The 12490-nt window shown below is 50.7% G+C and overlaps 5 protein-coding genes across 5 annotated transcripts; all 5 read right to left on the minus strand.

Moving 5' to 3' along the window:
• Positions 1-184: 184 nt before the first annotated feature.
• On the minus strand, positions 185-1837 carry N7455_002287 (Gfo/Idh/MocA family protein; the record flags this gene model as incomplete). The annotated part of the gene is made up of 1 exon (XM_040951387.2): positions 185-1837. One exon carries the CDS (start codon positions 1835-1837, stop codon positions 185-187), a length of 1653 nt encoding a protein of 550 aa, XP_040818216.2.
• A 302-nt stretch (positions 1838-2139) lies between these two features.
• N7455_002288 (uncharacterized protein) lies at positions 2140-3753 on the minus strand (the record flags this gene model as incomplete). The annotated part of the gene is made up of 3 exons (XM_040951024.2): positions 2140-2744; positions 2795-3505; positions 3555-3753. The coding sequence occupies 3 exons, from the start codon at positions 3751-3753 to the stop codon at positions 2140-2142; spliced, it is 1515 nt and encodes a 504-aa protein (XP_040818421.1).
• Positions 3754-4148: 395 nt separating this feature from the next.
• N7455_002289 (FAD binding domain protein) lies at positions 4149-6060 on the minus strand (the record flags this gene model as incomplete). The annotated part of the gene is made up of 4 exons (XM_040951531.2): positions 4149-4690; positions 4746-4832; positions 4892-5391; positions 5456-6060. The coding sequence occupies 4 exons, from the start codon at positions 6058-6060 to the stop codon at positions 4149-4151; spliced, it is 1734 nt and encodes a 577-aa protein (XP_040818534.2).
• Positions 6061-7630: 1570 nt separating this feature from the next.
• Positions 7631-9565, minus strand: N7455_002290 (uncharacterized protein; the record flags this gene model as incomplete). The annotated part of the gene is made up of 1 exon (XM_040951016.2): positions 7631-9565. One exon carries the CDS (start codon positions 9563-9565, stop codon positions 7631-7633), a length of 1935 nt encoding a protein of 644 aa, XP_040817985.2.
• Positions 9566-10885: 1320 nt separating this feature from the next.
• erg13 (hydroxymethylglutaryl-CoA synthase) lies at positions 10886-12379 on the minus strand (the record flags this gene model as incomplete). The annotated part of the gene is made up of 3 exons (XM_040951529.2): positions 10886-12099; positions 12160-12262; positions 12320-12379. The coding sequence occupies 3 exons, from the start codon at positions 12377-12379 to the stop codon at positions 10886-10888; spliced, it is 1377 nt and encodes a 458-aa protein (XP_040818391.1).
• Positions 12380-12490: the final 111 nt, after the last annotated feature.

Raw genomic sequence — 12490 nt, forward strand, 5'->3', positions numbered from 1 at the left:
TGGAAACTGCATCTTTATCATAATCCGAGCCTGTCTTGTCTTAAATTCAAACCTCCGGATCTGTGAGGCTAATGAAGTATATGCATTATTGTCCTCTGTACGATATCTCAAAGGAGAAGTGAACACAAATTATTATAGTATCGTAACATCGTATCATCGTAAATCATCAACCAATTCCATATCATTATGCCTTCCATGCAGCAGCAGAAACACTCAGCTTCTCCCCCCACCAGCTCTCCCATTTAACAACCCTCTCCTCCCTCCTCGCCTCCTCAGCCGCAAAAACAACAGCATGACTCCGCACTGCCTCCTCAAGCGAACACCCAACAAACCTCGCTTGCGCTGTCTCAACATCTAATCCCCCCTCAACAGCCTCAACGGCACTGACAAACTGCCTCGCAAGCCCAAAGTCCCCACCACCATGCGACTCATTCTGTCCTGGCGGCGGCTTAGGTACATCAAAAACAGCAGTCTTCGCCGTAGCAAAATCATAAACAGAAATCGTTGTACTATCATATGAAATCTCACCAGTGGTACCATATACCCGCCCCCGACGCTCGCACTGTTTCTCTGTAGGTGCAATCATATGGAAGCTCGCCGTTTTAGCAAGTCGATCCGGCGCCGCCTCCTCATCATCCCAAACAAAAGTCACAACCTGATCGTCGCAGACATCATTATCAGCTTCGTAGACGCACCGCCCGTACCAAGGTCGCGCAGCGATATTCGAGTCCAACACTGTATCCCGGTCATAGTCCTCGGCGAGACGGGAGAGGAGCAGCGACTCGGCAGCCTTGCCGCCTTGCGCACGGAACACATCTTCGATATCCGGACAGACGATATCAACCGGCCAAGCCGTATGACCTGTCGCGAGGTGGCGGTCGTTATATATTTTAACCGCGCTGTAGTTACAGTCACGTTCAGCGGGGCAGGAGAGACAGTTTGTAGCGTTACCTGCGGAGACAGGCTTGCGCTTTTGGCGGAACTGTGTCATCGTACCGGCGGAGGAGATCGAGCGCGGGAAATGCGGCTGCTGGGCTTGTTTGGATGCTTTTTCGGGGCATGGCGGGGAGCAGAGGAGCCAAAGGATGAAGTCGATGTCGTGGCAAGATTTAGTCAGGAGGGAGCCGTCGCCTGCTGGTGTTGCGCGCCTCCAGTTGCCCCGGACGTAGCTGTGCGAGAAGTGCCACCAGCCGACTGGCTCGCAGTGTTCTAGGGAGACTATATCACCGATTACGCGGTCTGTAAGGAGGAGTTTGCGGAGCAAGATATTGTGCGGGCTATAGCGGAGGACGTGACCGATTGAGAAGATCTTCTTTGGGGCTTGAGGGGTGTTGTTTGGGCCTTCGGGTGGCTGGAGGGCTCGGTATACTGTTAAACAGTCGTCCAGCGAGAGAGCTAGTGGCTTCTCGCAGAGGATGTGTAGCTGGAGCGGAGCGAGAGCTTGTAGGATCTCGACGTGTGTTTCGTCTAGTGTGCATATGAAAACTCCATCTACACCCACGGGAGTTGTGGTTGTGTCTGCTGTGTTCTCGTCGTTTTGAGTCGCCCGCTTCCGTCGCTCGAGTTCCCACTGCACCCATTCACGCCAATCTGTGAATTCCTGGCCCTCTTGGGGGGATTCCTGTGCACCCCATACATATTTTCTTCCAAAATCCCGCCGTTTGAATGCGTGGGGCTCGGCAATTGCGTGGATTACACCCGGTGTTACGGTTGTGACGGCGCGAGCGTAGGCATTTCCTCGAGAGCCGGCGCCGATGATAAGAAAGCGTAACTGCTTCAATGATGAGAACGAGGAGCTGGGAATAGTATCCCGAGGAGGTGGGATTGGTTCTTTCATGTTGGCTTGGGTTGAAGTATTGGGATGCGGGGGATAAATTGGAGCTTTAAAGCTTCCAAGATTAGGGTCTAGTGGTATGACGAGTAATTGATGGGCTTTTTTTGGCTCTAACAATTCCTGTTATTCTGTTAGAACCAAGCAAAGAGTAGAAATATATATACAACGAAAAGTTCGAGATTTGAGAAGTTGCAATGGACACCGCGTTGTAACTGCGGGGGAACGTAACATCAGCAACATCAGCCGAGTTCTGATTGGCCACTCCGGTCACTATATTACATCCATGAATATGTATGGTCTTCGGTCTATCTTGTCTCTGTCCTTTTACTGTCACCCTCCCATTCCTTTTCCTTGTCGAAAATCATAGCAACCTCTTCTAAAGACCGCCCTTTGGTCTCGGGGAAGAGGAAGTATATGTGAACCAAGAACACTACCAGACAACCGAGAAAGACACAGTAATACCTCCATGCAATCGCTGTGAACGCCACTGGGTTGACATATTGGTTGAAGAAACATGCCACAGCATCCACCGACAGGGTGACAGCAATACCCTTGGCTCGCAGTTGGAAGGGTAGGATCTCAGCTGGATACGAGATGAACAAAGGCGCATAAGCGATATCGTATGCTCCAAAAAAGAGAAATAGGAGTGGAACTACGGCTATTCCTGCAGCGGGGAGGTTTCTTTCGGCAAATAGACCAGCGGCTAGTGTGGACATGGACAGGAAGACGATCATGGCTCCCGTGGAAATAAGCCATAGAATGCGGCGGCCGTATCGCTCTGATGCAAGTGCACCGGCTGCCGCAAGGAGGAAGTTCCAGGCATTAAGGCTGACATTCACAGCTGCTTGGTCCGATGCCTTGGTAATTCCCACTGATTCGAGAATCGGCGCGAGGTAGTATGACAAGATACCTGCGATACTGTTAGCAACGAGGGTTTTTTCAAGGCGTTGAGGAACATACCATTTCCAGCCCATTCTTGCATAAGCCCAACTAACACACAGATGGCCAATCTATGCATATTGCCTCTGGATGAGAAGAAGGAGCTCCAATTTCTGGTATTAGTGATCTCGGCTGTGATCGTGTTGCATATCAAGCGGTACTCATACTGGACCAGCTCGTCCTCTGTGTCTCCATTCGCGTGGTATTTCCCCAGGACAGCCAGGGCTTCGTCTTTCCGCCCTTTGGATACGAGCCATCTCGGGCTTTCGGGCACAAACGTGAGCAACCCTAGGATCTGAAACAACGGATAAGACATCTGTAACAGACAAGGAACTCTCCACGACCAACTGTTTGCTATGCCGATGGTTGCATACGTGACAGCTGCCGAACTAATGGCGCCCAAGCTCCAGGCTGCATTATAGAGTGCCGTGGCCGTCTGTCTCTGCCGAGGGTGTGCGATCTCGGTTGCCAGGAGAGGAGCTGCAGTCTGGGCAATTCCCATCCCCATACCCGACAAGACTCTCGTGCCAAAAAAGGCCCAGTGGTTTTTCACTGCGGCCTGAATGATAGCCCCCACGATCACAATGCTGGATCCAACCAAAACACACATCTTGCGTCCAAATGTATCGGCAATATAAGAGGCTGGTGCGAAGGAAATCAACGCCCCCAGAGAAGTGGCAGCAATTATCAGACCAACTATATTGGGATCCAGTCCGCCAATGATAGCACCAACTATTTTATAATTAGCATAAACCCCACAGTATCAGGATGGAGACATTACACTCAGGCAGCACAAGTAAGCTATTCACGAGATTCCCAATATACCCAGCCGAAGAAGCAGTGGAGAACATGAACACAATACCCATGTTTAGTTTACGGAGGCCCCTATCTTTGATCCAATTCGGATTTGTGTTGTTCGGTAGGAGCCTGAAGGCCTCCATCGGGGGCTCCTTCTCCATTGTATCTGCCTTTGTCGCCATATTGTGTGCTTTCTCGGAGATCGGGCTTGCTGGATAAGCTAAGGTCGAATTGTATAAACTCGGAACTTCATCGTACTATTCAGGCTAGCTTATACCCTAAAATTCAACAGAACAAGGGATCATCTACATTCTTCCGACCCAACAAACCTCCAGCCTTCCCCGGATGATCTTCGGATAGTTCGAGGATAACCGGTGACTACAACTTGAATGCTCGGAATGAAGGGAGGAATGCAAGATCCAACGACCCAAATAGGCAATTTAACCAGCACAAAAGGTCCCACTATCTCCGATCAGCTCGTCACAGTACCCAAAACCTTATGATCTGCAGTCCAAAGGGAAGAAGTATATTTTACTCTATGATACCACCCACCACTACAGTGATGTGAGACAAAAATTCATTCATCACACTCCCCAAGCAGCGAAGCATACCGATTCCCAAGCCCACAGAACCCTTCACACTGCCCACCAACATCCCTCCCCTTATGCAGCACCTCCTCCATGCCCCACGCAACACGTTCCGCGCCCACCCTTGCGCCCTCGAGATTCGGCGCCCCGGGCCCAAGCCGGAGAGCTGCCATCCGACCCGTCATGAATAACGGTACGTCATCCCGCCACGACAGATCGTTCGTTAGACATGGGAGACCTGACTTGACCTCGATTGGGTATTGATCATTCATTTCGCGGAGTAGCGGCATCTCACGCACATCCGCCCGTACTCCGGTTGCGAAATAGATGTAGTCTATTTCGGGGAGCTCGGGGATCGGTGGGTCGGTTGTTAGGGTCCAGGTCTGGGTGGCTGGATTGTACTCGTGGGTTTTTATTTCTGTGCAAGGGTGGATGGAGGCGCGGTTTTTAGCTGCGTGCTGCTTTACAATCTTTGTGTAGCGTGGTGTAATGCTGCCGCCGTTGCGAGCGGTTTGGAGCATCTCAAGGCGCTCTGGAATATATTAGTGTCGGCCTTAAAATGGGATTTGGGGCTTTTTTTTATATACCTTCGTCGGTGTCGGCGGACCAGAAGGCTGCTTTCTCCCAGTTCTTGTACTTGCCCATCCAGGGCAGACTGATGTCGAAGTGTTTGACTGTTGTTTAAATGAGACATTGTTCGAAAAACACTGCTTTCTGGGGACATTATACATACCCTTCATGCCGGACCGCAACAAGAACCATACTTTCGTCACGCCCTTGCGAACCGCCATATCGACAATCTGCGCTGACGATAGACCACCTCCAACAACGACAACATTGGTCTCTCGCCGCCGCTGGATCTTATTCTGTACATTCGGACTGGGAAATGATTTGATTTCCGTACTGTGGCAACATGCTGCGGCACCCTCTTGTTCCGTCGAGGGTTTCCACGGATAAATCTTGGAGACACCTGCTCCCCCAGGACCGATGGCCAGGACAACAGACCGACTATAAAACTTCTCTCCTGTAGATGTGGTGACAGTAAACACCTTCGAGTCTGAGCTATCAGAGAGATAATTATATGAGAGATCTGTGGCCTCGCGCTGTAAGATCTGACCGGGCTCATCCAGACCATACCGCTCGATAACCGACGAACAATAATCCGAAAAGAGGTCCGTGGAAGGAGAGAAGTAGTCCTTCCGGTCTCGTTCGTCAATCTCACCTCCGATTATTCTGTTTATAGAGATGTAATGGTTAATGCTCTGCTTCAACCACATTCGCACGGGACATCACTTACTGGGTTTTCCCACCCTGTCTCCTCTTCTTCTTCTTATGCTTGCTCATCTCCTTCCCAACACACCCAGGAATTTCCCATAGATCTGCATCACGCCCGCTCTCCTGGGTATAAGCCAACATACCATCACGATCCCCGGGATCAACATGGAAAAACATCGGGCTGCGGAGCTGTTTAATTTCCAGCGTGCGGAACGCATTATTCCACCGCTGCATCCATTTATCGCCAGAGCCGTCGAGGACAAGAGTTGAGATAGATGATGTCGACGATGTTGACGATGTCGATGATGCAGACGACAGCGATGGCACAGAAGATGCAGAGTCAGTTGAGGTGCGCCGTTCCCGATCTTCTGAGCAAGGACACCCGCGTTCACTGTCCCATTTTGCGGCTCGCACACCTTTGATCTTGCCGTGTCGTCCTTGTACCAGGCTCATCCGTCCGCTATGCTTCTTGATCCAGTGGTAGCGCTGGTGTTCTTCGTCTGTGAAGACTGCTGATGGTGTTTCTTCGCTTAGGCGTGCGGCGACGGCGAGGCCGCATGGCCCTGCACCGATGATTATTACGTCACGGATTTCATAGTCTTCTGGTAATTCTTGAGATGAGGACATCTTAGAAGGGTGAGGTAGGGTTGGAGTAACGGTGGGTGGTAGATATGTAGTGGTTGTAGTAGTCTTTCGGGGCTGGATGGAATAGCAAATTTGCAAGAACGTAGAATGATAGGAGCAATGGCTTTCTTTTGTAGTCTACTAGTATAACTGCATTTCTACAATGTCCTCATAAGTTGACTATCGAGGTACTCGTCCCCAAGGTCCTTGGGGCATGGCAACATATAGTAACAGCTCACGCTCCACAATTACCATGACGGATTTGATGGGGTATTAATGTCAATCTTTGAGGACCTTAGGGGTGTCTTCGGTCGTTTTAGATTTAATATTCTAGTCTTTCCGATGTACTGTTGTGTTAGATGTATAAATACAGGCCACAAACTTATTATACATTTGACACCTTGCTTTCCGGAGGTTAGATTTATCTAAAACGTTGAACTAGCCATAAGAATGACAAGTTGTAACGTTTTTGGGATCTACTATACAAGCTTGATGAAACCCCAATTCAGTCTTTGACTTTCCTGGTATATATCTTTGTGGCCAGTAAAGCAAATTGTTTCCTTTCGACCGTGGATAGTTATAGATGGGATATTTGCATACCTTTGGATATTCCCAGTCAAAAACCACGCCATAAATGGCCTCATCCTTCATAAATTTCGCAATATTCGTCGCGAAAGCCATACAGTCTCAGCCGCCATTTCCTCACCTCTCCTCACGCAGGATATCATATGTCTCTACCTCCTTTGAGAATCCCCAGCCACCAAGAATGCGATTGGAAGCGATTTTTGAAGTCATCCCGTTGACCATACATGTTATTGATCTTGACTGCCCAGCCGGCTGTATTCGTTCCAGCAAATGCCCAATGGATGTGCGTGTACTACCATCGGTATTGGCATTGGTTGCACGAATATTCAGATCCTCTCGATCAGTGCAAACATACTCAAAATTAATTAAGGCTGTCGCTAGATAGTTTACCATGGAATATCAGAGGTAATATTCGCAGACGGCCATGATCCCGAACCCCTGGGTTCATCTGTGTCTCGCATCAATCCTATAAATTTCCCTTCCATTCTTGATTTACGTGCTCAGATATTATGTAATTAAGAGTAGAACCTTGGAAGGGACGACAGAAGGCAGGCGAGTAGATAGGGTAAGAGGTTGAACTAAACTTAGACCTTGAGGGAGCTCGGGCACATTTCTAAGATACATCCATGATGGATCATATGGATGACAGTCCATTTGGATATAAACTTGGATAGAGTAGCCACCTGGAGATAAATTAGACTATCTCTGGAAAACATGTACTGATTGGGTACCCAAATGCAAAGACTTGGTTAAGCGTGGTTTGAAGTATTAGAGCCTATAGAAAACACAGAAAAGAAGAAAAGAAGAAAAGAAGAAAAGAAATTAGATTACTATGAAAAAGAATATTTGCAAGGGGGAATAAGGGGAATAACAAAGCACCAAAAGCCACCAAAAAAGAAATCAGCAAAAGAAACAGAACGAAATATAGTCAAGACTCCAAACCCCATAAAACCAAAACTACCTCCAAACCTGCGCCTACACAAAACACTTATTTATGCCATTTCTTCGTCTTCGTCCCAGGCTTCGCCCTAGACGCACCCCCCTCCCTGCGATGCCAAGGATCCAGAGGCCAAACCCAACCCCTCACCCTCTTAGCATCCCTTTTCTCCCCAATCTGCGGCTCAGGAATCCACTTATCCTTCGCCTCCGCCAGAATCCTCTGACGAGTCATCGCACCAGGTCCGCCAACGTTGAGGTGGGCAGAAGGCTGTTGCGGAAGCGGCACCGACTTCGAAAGCATCAACAAGAAATACAACCCCAGCCCCGCCGTCATAGCCGGCAATGCATCTTCAGCCTGCTCCGGGTCTGAGGAATCATGACGCGAGGGGAATGACGAGCTCGACGATGACGAGAAAGAGCGCGCGCTGATGGGCGTTGCGAGTGGTGCGTCGTGCGCGTGTGGATGTGCGCCCCTCGCAGCTGCTGTCTTGAGCGGGATTGACGCCGCGATCTCCAGGTACCCGAAGTAGGGGACGTCGTCGCCTGTGTCGCAGCCAGCTCGCACGCAGACGAGCTCGATCTCGGTGATTATGAAGCCGTAGCGGCAGGAGTGCTCGCGCATGCATCGCTGGAGGTGGGCGAGTCCGTTGAGGTACTCTACGCGTCTGTGCGGGGCTTCGTTGCGCATGCCGGTGTTCCAGCGGTCGAAGCTTTTTACGATGCCGACGAGTCGGCCGCGGGGGAGACCGGCGCTTGTTTGCTCGGTGTCTGAGAGGTAGTTTGCTAGGAAGTGAGGGTGGCCGTGGTTTTTATGGCCTGTGTTGCGGACGTCTGGGGCGGCATAGAGTTGGAGATGGTCTTTGCCTTGGGAGACGGCTAGAGCGGCGTTTATGCGTGGTGCGTAGAGGTCGCGGATCAAGCTCACTAGGTCGTGCTCGGATTCTGGCGCTAGGCTTGCTGGGGGTACGGCCACGCGCGGTGTGAGCTCTGCCGGGATGTCGGTCTTCAGGAGCTGGATTAGTCGGCTGTCCAGGGAGTCGAATGTTGCCAGCGAGAAGGAGCTCCAGCTGCGCAGGTTGCGGATATCCCACCAGAAGTAATCGTGTAGGCCGCGAGTTGGAATCACGCTCACGTTGCGGACTAGGTTGATTGGTTGGATTGGTAGTGTCAGATAGGACAGTAGAGTTGTGGACCTTGGGGCCAGGTCTTCATGGGGACTAAGTAACACTGGCGAATTCTGGGCAGCCGATGCCTGGCGGTATTTGTATTGAGGTGTCGGCACTGTCAATGGGGTTTGTGTGTTTGCAGGAACATGCTGCCTCCCGAGTCTTTGAGAGTATGATGGGTAGGACATGATGCTTGGAGTCATTGGGGTGACTGGGGTAGGCGGGGTCGTCTGGGCCTGCATTTGAGGCATATATTTTGGTAGCTCCCGGTAGGTGGGATACCCAAACCGAGTCAAAGTGGCGGCATCGATGACAGATGCCGACACGGAGCGTGAGTGCCCCCCGCCTGCCTTGCGCTTGTACGAAGGGGTGATGGTCACGGGTGATGACAAGGCAGGGAAGCTGCCCGGTGCAGTCATTGGCGCTGGCGAGATGGGAGAAGCCAATGTTAAGCGGTCCGTGACATCGCGTGTGCGACGGCCGGTTGATGGCCGCGACGGTGGATAAGGGATAAATCCAGGAGGCGGGTTCCGTGTATTGGACAGAACACGACGGTGACGAAGAGGCCCGCCAGCAGACAGTGGCTCAATCACGACGTCTTGGGGTCGGATCTTAGGCAATAGCTTGGGGCCATGATGATGTCTGGTTGGCGACGTGGTAGGACTGGTGTTTCCGGTCATGGTCGACCAGGGAGATGACTCGCTTGAATAGACGGAAGAATTGGAGGCATGACGACTATGTCCAGAGCCGATGTACTCCTCAAGAGACAGACGCGGCGGCGTCGTTGGCCGAAAGCGAGCAGAATCGACAGCAGACATGATAGCAAGGTTGTTGATTAGGTGTGTCACCAATAACAATCTATCAGAAGAGTAACAAGTGAATGAAGGAACTAATATCTTGTTGACCAAGTCGTTCACAAAGGCATGATCCAGAAAGAGGATGTTTGGATATTAAATGGACATCGACAGAGTCTCAAACAGCCAGGCATGATGCATATAAAAAGATTGACTGACGAACCCTAGCCGATCTAGAAAAAGATGAAACATGGAGAAGAGCCCCATTGCAACGCCTACGGAGCTTGAGAATCTTTTTTTGGGATCCTAGTCTCCGATCAGAGGCACGTCCACTCGATGAAACGCGAAACTGCCGACATTGTGCCTGAAGACAGGCATGTTGAGCAACAAGGCCCTTGAAACTGCCCCTCCGAGGGGGTCCAGTGCGGCATAGTGCGGTTTCATCGGACTGTCGCGCGTTAAGATGTTACTATATTTTGCATCTTCTTCAATATCATTCTTCAGATTCCCCAAAATGGTTAGCCTGCTGCAAGATTCTCGATATGTTCTAAAAACGGCAACAATTAGGTCCCATTTCTAGGTAATTAGCGGACTTGTTGGTGATTCTCCCTGCTTCAGGACTCGCGGGGTTCAGCGGTTAAGGGTTCCAAGAAAGCAGATGGTTAAAAATAGCCATCGGGGTCATGGAATGTGTGATTCCAGGGTCTAAACGGGGTAAAAAAGACCGTTTGAAAGGAGGGTTACCTGCTCTAGATGCGCCAGCCGAATGTGATATCGAAGTCGGCGGCTACATGTATGGGATGAGTTTGAAGTACGCGCCGAGCACCGGCGTCATATGCAGTGATTGGATGATCTGATCTTGAAACTGAGAAATGTCCCATAATTAGCAACAATTAATGCAGTTGATGGGGGAGTTCATGCAAGAGACATACATTCTAAGTATCTCGAAAGAGGTTGAGGTCAGATCGGGATGATCAACACATAACTGCGCATTGACCCCTGGGGGTGTTTCACTGTTCTTGGTGTTCTTAGTGTACATTTGTATGTAGTTAATATCGACTTTTTAGGTACGGAGTACACAAGAGGAGTTATTTAGAAATTCATCTCATTAATTGTCTTTTAATTATTTCATGACATTCATTGCATGTGGGTCGAAATGATTAAAAACACCCAACCGAAAAGAGTAAAAAGAAAAGAAAAACGAAAAACAAAAGGCCGAAAAAATAGGTCCTTCCTGTGGTCTATGCACCTTGACAAAACATTCAAAACGCTCGGGGGAATCTCTCTGAACCGTCTAAACAACACATCGAACGGTAAAGGCAATCGCAGAACATCAAAGAAACTTTAAGCCTTGATCTCGTACTTGCGGCGGAACATGTCATCCACCTCAGTCAGGTAGTAGACACCGGATCCAATAGTCTCGGTGTTACCAGTGGGCTTGAAGTCCTTCTTCAGGTGGGCGTGCTCACGGAGCTTGCACATGGCATCATACGCAGCAGGCTCAAGGATAGTGCGGGCATTGAGGCGGTTCTGGAGGTCAAGCTTCTCAACCATGCTAGAGACATCGCCAACAATCTTGGCGCTGAACATGGAGCTGGCAAGGCCGGAACCGTAGCTGAAGAGACCAATGCGCTTGGATTCCTTGGGGTCGAAAGCGACGTTGCTGAGCAGACTGGCCAAACCGCCGTAAACGGTGGCAGTGTACATGTTACCACACTGGGTGGCGACCTGGAGACCGGGGTTGACACGCTCGGCGAAACGCTTCTTGGTCAGACCCATGAAGGTCTTCTCAACAACCTTGTCGGTGAGAGACTTCTCGTAGTCCAAGTCGCGGAGCTCGGGGGCAACCTCGGCGAAGGCGGGGTGGGAGGGGTTGGCCAGGAAATCATTGTAGAGCATACGAGCGTAGGACTTCTGGACGAGCTTGCAAGTAGGGGCGTGGAACAAGATGTAGTCGAAACGGTCCAGAGGGGACAGGGACTCGTCGGTGGCACCGTTGGCACCGTTGGTCTGGGCCTTCAGGGTCTTCTCACGGGCGTCGTAGGCCTTGTAGCAGGCATCGACAGCCTCGGTGTAGCAACGAAGGGAGTAGTGACCATCGACAACGGGGTACTCGCTGGTGAGGTCAGGCTTGTAGAAATCATAGGCGTGGGTGAGGTAGGAGGCACGGAGACCGGGCTCGAAGACGATAGGAGCATCGGGGCCAATGACCATGGCGACGCAACCAGCACCACCAGTAGGGCGGGCAGCACCGGCGGCGTACAGGGCAATATCACCGCAGACCACAACGGCATCACGGCCATCCCAGGCGGAGGACTCGAGCCAGTTGATGCTGTTGAAGACGGCGTTGGTACCACCGTAGCAGGCGTTGACGTTGTCGACACCCTCAATGTTGGTGTTTCCGTGAGGAGCGAAAAGCTGCATGAGAACGGACTTGACGGACTTGGACTTGTCCAAAAGGGTCTCAGTGCCAACCTCGAGTCTTCCAACGGACTTGGGGTCGATGTTGTATTTGTTCATGAGGGAGGAGAGGACGGTGAGGGTCATGGAGTAGATGTCTGCCGGGTAAGATTAGCTGATTGGTCCTGATCTCCATTGGAATTTGCCGGTGTACATACCCTCACGGTCATCACAGAAGCTCATCTTGGTCTGTCCGAGACCGATGGTGTACTTTCCAGCAGCGACGCCATCGTACTTCTCGAGTTCAACCTGGTCGACACACTGCAATTGACAAATCAGTATAGATCTTAGGTGATAATATACACATGGAACACTCACCTGAGTAGGGAAGTAGACCTCAATGGCCTTGATACCAATGTTTTGGGGACGAGCAGCCATGGTGGGGGTATGGAGGGGCAACTTTTTTTTTAGGGGAAACACAAGGTGAGGGTGAAGGGAGATGAAGGAGATGAAGGAGACGAAGGAGCTGAAGAAGATTAAGGTGAAGGT

The sequence above is a fragment of the Penicillium solitum genome (genome assembly GCF_028829755.1).
Source record: "Penicillium solitum strain IBT 25940 chromosome Unknown utg000001l_segment0_segment0, whole genome shotgun sequence".
NCBI lineage: Eukaryota > Fungi > Ascomycota > Eurotiomycetes > Eurotiales > Aspergillaceae > Penicillium > Penicillium solitum.